Raw genomic sequence first — 10,256 nt, forward strand, 5'->3', positions numbered from 1 at the left:
CCTCCGATTTCCCCCGCTTCATTCCTCCCCTCCCGCTACCTTCTTCTTCTTCTTTTTTTTTTCTTAACATATCTTGCATTATTTGTCTCAGAGGTACAGATCTGAGATTCAACAGTCCTGCACAATTCACAGCGCTTAACAGAGCACATACCCTCCCCAGTGTCTATCACCCAGTCACCCCATCCCTCCCACCCCACCCCCCACTCCAACAACACTCACTTTGTTTCCTGCGATTAAGAATTCCTCATATCAATGAGATCATATGATACATGAAGAGACTACCTACTATTAACAGTCGGTTCAAAGTACTGTAATAAATACATTAGTTATCATGAATGCCCCAAACTTAAAGGTTTTAATTTATCAAAATGTCAATAATAATCAGTAAAACTTTGAAGTGGGGGGATTTTCCTATTTTTTTTTTAAGATTATGTATTTATTTATTTATTTGACAGACAGAGACACAGCGAGAGGGAACACAAGCAGGGGGAGTGGGAGAGGGAGAACCAGGCTCCCCGTGGAGCCTGGAGCATGGAGCCGGATGCAGGGATTGATCCCAGGACTCTGGGATCATGACCTAGGCCGAAGGCAGACGCTTAACGATTGAGCCCCCCAGGCACCCCCCCCCATTTTCCTATTGATTCTTGTTTATTAACAGGAAAAGCAGCCCGAGGTCTGAAGTAAAGGAAACGCATTCTCTTCATGCTGTTGGGCCTGTTCTTCTGTCTCTTCCTCTAGACTTTAAGCTCCCTACATATGTCTCCTTTCTAACAGTATCTCAATAAACTGGCTCCATAACCTTGCTGAATATGTTCATACATCCTAACCTGGATCAGTGTTTCAGCTATCACTGCTGGCATATAAATAAAATCTTCTGGGGCTGAAAAAACAGAATGTTACAAGGTTTGATTCCGTCTATTATCTGCTAATATTTTCCATCTCTTTCTCTTTACATTGTATGTATGTTTCCTGACACTGGTAAATCAAATTTATTAACTAGGGTCCCCTTATACTTACATTACTATTATATTCATGCTAATAATATTCTGTAAACTATTCTATCTTGATTAAAGTCATTGGTTCCCATTAAAAAATAAAATTGGATTGAATGTCCTATTGAGTTTGAATTTCACATTCCCACAATGTGTGGCAGCTAATACTTCCAGTTTCTGGCACTTCTATTGAGAACATAAAAGTTCTCCCGGAACTAACAAATTACTTCCCTTCTAACACAATTATGTAATCTGAGAGTTGAACGGCACCCTAGAGATTATTTTGTGGTCCAAAATCCCTCCCAATTAAGGGATCCCATTGAAAAGTACTCAACTTTTTTGGTCAGGGAGGGATGTTTACCTTTAAATCCCACATTATAGAGTGCTACACCCATAGTAGGCTCTTAACACATACTTGTTTAATTGAACTGAACAAGTCTAAAATGGGTGCATTTCATTAATTTTCTTGTTCTTTCTGGGCTTTAGCTGTAACATCCACTGAATCTGTAATTAAAAATTTGCATGAATCTTCTGCTCATTAGCCAATGTTCAAAAAGAAATTCAGCAGAGGAAACTCCACAGTCAAATGTTTTAACATTAAGGCTGTTAATGTCAGTACATAATAAAAGTAACAGAAAACGGAAAATAAAGTCTTAGTTTGCTTATGATCTATGAAGACTTTCCAATTTATCCAAAATACTCACATGTTCTCAATTTCTAGTATGATTTTTTTAACGAATAGTCTTGCATCATTCATACAACTAAATTATACACCCTTCTACTTATAATTGGGGTGCTCACAGACTTAACCACAGTACTGTAGTAAGACATGTTATTATGCTAATTAATTTTCCCTCCAGTTAAAACAGACTGTGATCCCATCTGATTTCCCATAATATGATATGATAATGAAGAGAACAAAGCCTCGGGAGCAGTAAACACCACCGACAATTTTACTTTACTCAAGTATGTATTCCAAAACTACATAATTCACACCATGGCCCCGTTTATTGTATCTGTTTTGGGGACTTTTACAATATATGATAGGACACAAAGTATACATTTCCAAATTCCCTTTCCTCTTGTTTTGCTGAAAGGACACACACACACACACACAGTCCCTCAATAGCACAATTACTGCTTTGCTAATTTTTTTCAGGCAATAAAGTCCCACTTCCTCCTAAATATCTCTGGACAGCAACTCTTGGCAACCCATCTGTCTCTTTCATCACAGCTTCTTTTCATAACTAACGGGTCAAGTTCCTCTCCCCCCATTTCAACACGATGCACTGTACTTGCAGCCCTGCCACGATAGCCCACTGCTGAATGCCAGAATATAGAATATTGAATTTCACTGTCCTTCATTGTTTCCAGTTTAACTGCCATTTTACCACCATGCACAGGAGAGAAACGCTTTCCCACAGGCATCTTATGAATTTCCAAAGCAGCTATTCTTTGTGGATTTACAAAAACGTTTGCCTTCTCTAAATTCCCTTTATCACCACAAAAAAGGCTTTGGGAAGCTGAGATTTTTTTTTTTTTTTTAAGTACCCCATGCAAAAAGAAACTGATTCTAAGCATTTCTATTTTGCTAGCAAATTTAATCCTAAACGCCTTACTATAGGGCAATGTCAGGGCAAAGACCTTAAACACTGCTTTTGGCCTTCCCAATTAAAATGAAATTTTCAAGTCATAAAGATTATATTATCAAATGTCCTTTCTTCTCAGCTACTCCAGAAGGCTACCCAGCGCATTGTAAAATAAATTGGCTTTGGCATTTGTACAACACCCTAAATCTTCCTAACCAACCCCCCTTAGGCTCACAGACACACATAATCCCTCGGCAACCCCCAAACCTGCCAGTGAAGTGGACTATTTCTCTGGCACAAAGGGCCGGCCTGCGCCTCGTGCACGGCGGCCTCTGCACACATGTGTGGGTTGACAAGTGCGGAGCTGCCCTTCCTGGATCCTAAAGCTGGAGGCCTGGCCCGAAAGCCACACACACTTCCCCACCCACCGCCTTCTCTCCGCGGCCACTGTCTCCTATGACAGGCGGCCGGCTCTGAAGCTCCTTGGGCCTGACTCCCGTGCCGTGTGGCCACGCTCGGACCCACTTCCCCTCCGCCCGCCGTCCTTCTTCCTTCCTCCTCTTGTTTGGCTCAAGAAATTCCGTCGGAACTTCATTCGGGCCGAGAGGAGCGGCCCTGCCCGCGGCCCCGGCACACCCTCCCCCAGCGGCCGCGCCCCCCGCGCCTCGGCCGGAGGCGGCCGCAAATTCCGGTGACCCCCGGCCCACCCGGCCGGAGCCTCACCTCCTCCTCGCTCTCACTGCGGAAACACAGGCACGCGGCCCGCTTCTTGTAGCCGTCGCCGTCATAGGTGCGAGTCTGGTTCGACTTGAGCTTCATCATCCTCCGGGCCCGGGTGGGGGTGCGGTGCGGGTCGCGGGAGTGGAGGGTGGGGAGCCCGCTCCAGACGGCGGCGCGCGCGCGCGTCCCCGGCTCGGCCAAGGGAAGCAGGGAGGGGGAGCCGCTTCTCCGCTACACGGCTCGGCCGCTGGCCCGCCACGGCTGCCTCATTCCCCCCGGCCCAGGCCCCGCGCCGCCGCCGCCGTCACGGCTGCCGTCGCCGCCGCCGCCACGGCCGCCGCCCCCTCTGCCGCCGCCACCCCCGACGACGACCGCGCCGCCATCTTGGGCGCGCTGCGTCAGCGGCGTAAAGCCGCGGGGGCCTGCGGGACGGCCGCGCGCTTGCAGCGCAGGCCGCATCCGGGAATCGCACCCTCCCAGTCCGCGCGGCGTAAACGAGCGTTTGGAATGAAGGGGCCGTGCGAATGGAGGCGGCCGAAACGCCAGGAGCGTAGGGGCGAGGAAGGTGGAGCGCGCGCGGAGGAAGTCGGGGGAGAAAGGGGTGCGGGCGCAGGGTCTACCGGCTCGGCTGAGCGGTGGCCGGAGGGGAGACCCGGCTATCCAGCCACGCGGTTTGGCGGAAGGGGAAGCGGGGACTTGCCCAAGGTCGCGCGGCGATTCCGCGGCCGAAGATGACCGAAGGTCAGGCCGCCCCGCCTTCGCTGTGCCCGTTAATCTGGGTGGGGGTGAGGGGGAAAGTCTGGAGGAAAAAGCGGGATGCAATTAAATGCTCTGGAGTGTGCAACCTGAGATACCTAGTGGCAACGCGAGTGAGGGGGATCGGGGGAGGGGCGTTGTGCACATAGCATTGACATGCAGAAGCTCTGGAAGTTTTACTGGCTGGGGCACTAACAGATGTTTATCCTGCAACCCTTGACTGGTGCAAACACAAATGCTTCCTGTTAAGGTAAACAGGAGGGCCAGAAAAGGAAGATACATAATGCAAATCATAAGACATCATCGTTTTTGGCAATCAACGAGGACTATATAGTGTGGATGTCAAACAGATTGTCCAGGGGAAAATATATATCCAGACGCTGTGGAGCAAGGAAAAATGGAATATAACCTGTGCATGTTCTCAGCAGCCCAGACCAAACATAATACCATGTCCATTCCCTGAATGTGGTTAAATCCTGTGCAGGATTTGTCTGTGAGTTGCTCGTTGCCCTTCTTTAATTTGCTTGTATTTTGAAACCAAATCTTCGTTGGTATCTCAGTTACATCATTTATTTACCTCTATTTGGCGTTTGGCAATCAGAAGTCACTTAATACATTGCAACTAATATTGACATTTCACTTAACCCTTGCCACATAAAATGCGGGATTTCAGTTAATTTGGGTCAATCCTCATGCAATAGAATTCCCAAAATCTCGGTCATTTTGATTGTCTTTCTAGTTTTCTGCCATTAGGTCTCTAAAAGGAAGGAAGGAAAAAAAACAAGTTCTGGCTATAGAAATCCTGTAACATGTTCATTTGTCAAAAATTTGAAAAATACAGAGGGCATAAAAAACTAAATCATGTATTTTTGAACACATTCTGTAGAGATCGGTAGCCTGCTCCCGCCGCCCCTCCCCCCCCGTCCTATCCCCCATGCTGGTTTTTTTTTTTTAATACCATTTCTAATTACTACCTGATAGTCCATCATAGGGATGCACCATCATTTTACCTTTTCCTCATTGTTAGAAGCTTAGGTTGTGTCCTCTGTTTCATTAGAACAGTAATGAATGTCCCTGTACATAAATCCTTATCCCTATTTCAGATATTCCCTTAAGATAAATTCCCAGAGGCAGATCGAGGTTGGTGGGAACATATTTCTGGCTTTTGCTGCCTGTTGCCAAAGCCTTCCCAGAAAAGTTAAATACAGTCACTCCGGCAGCTGGACAGCTACACTGTACTATGTGCCACTTTCTTAGGGTTGAGAGCAGAATTGCAAATGGCATTTCAGGTCTCAGTACAGCAGAGTAGAGACAATAAGCAAGTTAGATCGGGGCGCCTGGGTGGCTCAGTGGTTGGGCGTCTGCCTTCGGCTCAGGTCGTGATCCCAGGGTCCTGGGATCGAGCCCCACATCGGGCACCCTGCTCAGCAGGAAGCCTGCTTCTCCCTCCCCCACTCCCCATGCTTGTGTTCCCTCTCTTGCTGTCTCTCTCTCTGTCAAATAAAATCTTTAAAAAAATAATAATAAGTTAGATTGTAAACTCACGAGCAGGACCTGTGTCATTTATCTTCATATTTCCACCTACTAGCACAGGGCCTTGTCCAAAATAAGAATTCAGTAAACGTTGATCGAATAGGTGGATGCAGTTTTTCTGTTGGTTTCTAATTCCTTCTCCAGCTTTTATGGGCCTGTCTAGTTGCAAGAACCCACAAGACCACTCCCACATTTCTTGCCTTACTAGTAATTACTTTTTCTTTGTTCAGGAAACTTAACCAAAGGATCCCACCCTTTCCTGGAAGACAGTGGTAAATACCAGTTTAAATTCATTTAAAAAGTATACTTATTAACATATTAGTCCAGTTAAATACTTCTCCAAAAGTGCTATAAGAAAAAACTGATACGCAAAACGCTGCCTAGAGCTTATGACCATGTTAAAGTGTAAGGTATTTCTTAACTTACAGAAAACTGGGAGTTGTTGATTTCTCTCTATCTTCTATCCAACTGATAATAAACTCCACTGCTTCTGCCTTCTTGACATCCTCAACCCCGGCCCCTTCTCTGCTTGCCCTGTGCCATTACTTCATTGGGACTCCCCCTCTTGCCTGTACGATGGCCTCCTTGGCTGCTGTCCATCCTCCCCCTGCAGCAAGGTGAATCCTTCCCAATGCAGATCTAAATAAGTCACGGCCTTGAATTAAACCCTATTTGTTCCTCAGTGCTTTCAAGATACAATCCAAATTCTCCCAGGAGATACCAGACCCCACAGGAGCTTAGTCTAGTCATTCAAAACTACTTAGTTTCTTGAACCTCTAACCTTCTAATCTTCTAAGTCTTTGAACATGCCTCCCTGGTGTCCGGAAGGCTCTTCTTCCAAGACCATCACCTACTTCCTTGTCCCTCCCCGTCCACCCAGAGAGAAGCCAAATTATATTTATCCTTCAAAACTCAAAAGTTACTGCCTAATGGCCTCTGTCCTTCCTACTGCCTGAGTTTGTCCTGCTTTATCACATTGTCACATGATATTGTCACTGGGTTTTTTGTTTTTGTTTTTTTGCCAATCTCATATTTCAAACTTACTGAAGGCAGGGTCTGTCTCTCACTTATCCTTGTCTATTTCACTCAGCAGTTATCCCAGGGCCTGACCTAGAACTCACCTCAAAGGAAGTTTATTGGGCGCCTGGGTGGCTCAGTTGGTTGGGCGACTGCCTTCAGCTCAGGTCATGATCCTGGAGTCCCGGGATTGAGTCCCGCATCGGGCTCCCTGCTCGGCAGGGAGTCTGCTTCTCCCTCTGACCCTCCCCCCTCTCATGTGCTCTCTCTCTCATTCTCTCTCTGTCAAATAAATAAATAAAATCTTAAAAAAAAAAAAGAAGTTTATTGATGGAAGAACAACTACTGTCCTTCCAGAACCTGATCTTGAATATAGAGCTTAATCACTTGTCTATAGGAACACCCTCCCTATAATCTGTCCTCTGAATGAAGGTCACTAGCATTCTCCTGATCCCACATTTCAGAGATCATCTGTAATAACTTTTTAGGGTGAATCCTGGATGAAATGACAAAATGCAGAAAATGGTTTTCACAGGTTCCTTAGTCCATCCTGCTCCTGTAGCATGCCTTTCTCTCCTCCCCCCCACCAGGACTACCTTGTTCATCCCACCAAGTCCCCCAGGAGCACCTACTGTTTCTGATCTTTGCTTTTGTACAAGTTACTTATTGATACATAACAAATCTCCTCAAAACTTAGTGGCTTAAAACATGAATCATGGGGCACCTGGGTGGCTCAGTCAGTTAAGCATCTGCCTTCGGCTCAGGTCATGATCCCAGAGTCCCACATCGGGCTCCCTGCTCAGCAGGGAGCCTGCTTCTCCCTCTCCCTCTGCCTGCCACTCCCCCTACTTGTGTGCCCTCTCTCTCTTTCTGTCAAATAAATAAATCTTTAAAAAAATGAATCATTTAGGGCGCCTGGGTGGCTCAGTTGGTTAAGCGACTGCCTTCGGCTCAGGTCATGATCCTGGAGTCCCGGGATCGAGTCCCGCATCGGGCTCCTTGCTCAGCGAGGAGTCTGCTTCTCCCTCTGACCCTCCCCACCTCATGCTTTCTCTCTCTCTCAAATAAATAAAATCTTTAAAAAAAAAAAAAAATGAATCATTTATTATTTCTCATGATTCCTGTGGGTTAAGAATCCGGGAGTGGCTTGACTGAGCAGTTCTGCTTTGTGTCTCTCATAAGGTTGCAATCAGGTGTTGGCTGGGCCTGCTGTCATCTGAAGACTTGACGGAGCTGCAGGATCCACTTCCAGTGTGGCTTCTCACATGGCTGGCAGTTGGAAGGAGGCTCAGTGCCTTTTGGTGTGAACTTCTCCATGGGGCCACCTGAGCATCCTCACAACATGGTTGAATTCCTCCAAGAGCAAATAATACAAGATTCCAAGACTGAATGAACTGCAGTGCCTTTTATGACCTGGCTTTGAAAGTCATACTTTGTTAGTTCCACAGCTTCCTACTGATCATATAAGTCAGCCTTAGTGTGGGAGATTACACATTATACCAGAAGGCAAGGATCACTGGGGCCATAGTTGAAGCTGCCTAGCACACCTCTCATAAAATTTACCTGGGGGCACCTGGGTGGCTCAGTTGTTAAACATCTGCCTTCGGCGCAGGTTGTGATCCCAGGGTCCTGGGATTGAGCCCCGCATCAGGCTCCCTGCTCCGCAAGAAGCCTGCTTCTCCCTCTCCCACTCCCCCTGCTTGTGTTCCCTCTCTGGCTGTGTCTCATAAAATCTTTTTTTAAAAAATTAATTAAATAAAATTTACCTGGCCTCTAGTTCATTCATCCATTGCCCATGTATCCCAGGCAGCGTACCTAACAGAGGGGAAGGAGATAATTCTTAAGAATAGGCTACCCTTCTATAGATGATAGTGGGTGGTTACAGATTTAAATCAAATAATCTCTTTTTTAAAATATTTTATTTTTAAGCAATCTCTACACTCAACGTGGGGCTTGAACCCACAACCCTGAGATCAAGCGTCACATGCTGCACCAGCCAGGCATCCCTTAAATAATTAATCTTAACAAATATGTAATTCTACTAAAAATGTCCAATTTTCTAAAAGTCCTATAGGTGAAGCCCTAGTAAATACATTTCAAGTCCCAGGGCAGGCCTAAGGGGAAAATTTTTAATAGGGTTACAAAATTGAACTTATTTACTTCTCCTTTCCATAGGGTCAGTCAAGTTTTGGCCCATGCCTCCCATCTGTTTTGATGCCACTATATCACTATATGGTTGTAGCTCATCTCAGCTGACCAAGCTTTTCTCCCTGTCTGCTTCAAAAATGGAATACCATCAGAGGTAAAGAAAAACATATAAGGAAAACCTAACAGTTATAAATATGAAACAGCTTCAAAATACATGAAGAGGGGCGCCTGGCTGGCTCGGTTGGTGGAGTGTATGACTCTTGATCTCAGGGTTGCAAGTTCATGCCCCACGTGGAATGTAGAGATTACTTAAAAAACAACAACAAAAACCCCAAAATACATGAAATAAAAACAGAAGTAAAAAGACACATACACAAATCCACAATCTTTGATGGAGATTACATAGCCTCTGTCTCAGTAAATGATAAAACAACTCAATAAAAAGCAGGAGGAATGTCAAAGCTCTGAACATTACCAATCATTTTTACCTAATTGATATGTGTAGAGTACTATACCCAACAAGTGTAGAATACACATCTGTTTAAAGTATACATAGACCAGGGGCGCCTGGGTGGCTCAGTCGTTAAGCGTCTGCCTTCGGCTCGGGTCATGATCCCGGGGTCCTGGGATCGAGCCCCACGTTGGGCTCCCTGCTCCGCAGGAAGCCTGCTTCTCCCTCTCCCACTCCCCCTGCTTGTGTTCCCTCTCTCGCTGTCTCTCTCTGTCAAATAAATAAATAAAAATCTTAAAAAAATTAAAAAATAAAAAAATAAAAGTATACATAGACCAGAGGTGCCTGGGTGGCTCAGTCGGTTGAGCATCTGCCTTCAGCTCAAATCACAATCTCAGGGTTCTGGGATCGAGCCCTGCATTGGGCTCCCTGCTCAGTGGGGAGTCTGCTTCTCTATTCTCTCCCTCTGCTCCTCCCCAACCCACCTCATGATTGCTCTCTCCCTCTCTCTCTCAAATAAATAAAATCTTTTTTTAAAAAAATAAAGTATACAGGGGCGCCTGAGTGGCTCAGATGGTTAAGCATCTGCCTTCGGCTCAGGTCATGATCTCAGGGTTCTGGGATCGAGTCCCGCATTGGGCTTCCTGCTCCTTGGGAGCCTGCTTCTCCCTCTGCCTCTCTCTCTCTCTGTCTCTCATGAATAAATAAATAAAATCTTAAAAAAAAAGTATACATAGAACATGTACCAAGATGGACCACATACTTGGTAATAAAACAATCCTCAGTAAATGTTAAAAGATTGAAATCTTACAGAATATGTTTTTGGGAAAAAGGATTTAAAGAATAACAATAAGTTATCTTTAAAAGTTCCAAATATTTGTAAATTAAACATTATATTCCTAAATAACCCATGAAACAAAGAGGAAATCACAGATTATAAAGTATCTCTAAATGAATGATAACAAGACACCTGGCTGGCTCAGTTGGTAGAGTGTGCCAGTCTTGATCTTGGGGTCATGAGTTCGAGCCCCACATTGGGCATAGAGATTA

The 10,256-nt window shown here is 45.5% G+C and overlaps 1 protein-coding gene and 1 long non-coding RNA gene across 2 annotated transcripts in view; one reads left to right on the plus strand and one right to left on the minus strand.

Annotated features, from left to right (window-relative positions):
- The window catches only part of NUDT3 (nudix hydrolase 3), a 114,729-nt gene extending 111,029 nt beyond the window's left edge, over positions 1 to 3,700 (minus strand). Inside the window, exon 1 of the mRNA XM_006745027.3 lies at positions 3,305 to 3,700. Within this exon, the coding sequence (XP_006745090.1) occupies positions 3,305 to 3,403 (99 nt within the window). The 5' untranslated portion in view covers positions 3,404 to 3,700. The remainder of the gene's footprint in view (positions 1 to 3,304) is intronic.
- LOC145722984 (uncharacterized) lies at positions 3,000 to 8,383 on the plus strand. The gene is made up of 3 exons (XR_014147616.1): positions 3,000 to 3,371; positions 5,821 to 5,862; positions 7,790 to 8,383. It is a non-coding gene; the product is annotated as an uncharacterized LOC145722984 (long non-coding RNA).
- The last annotated feature ends 1,873 nt before the right edge of the window (positions 8,384 to 10,256 follow it).

Source organism: Leptonychotes weddellii, chromosome 8 (genome assembly GCF_054177405.1).
Source record: "Leptonychotes weddellii isolate Sample4059 chromosome 8, ASM5417740v2, whole genome shotgun sequence".
Classification (NCBI taxonomy): domain Eukaryota; kingdom Metazoa; phylum Chordata; class Mammalia; order Carnivora; family Phocidae; genus Leptonychotes; species Leptonychotes weddellii.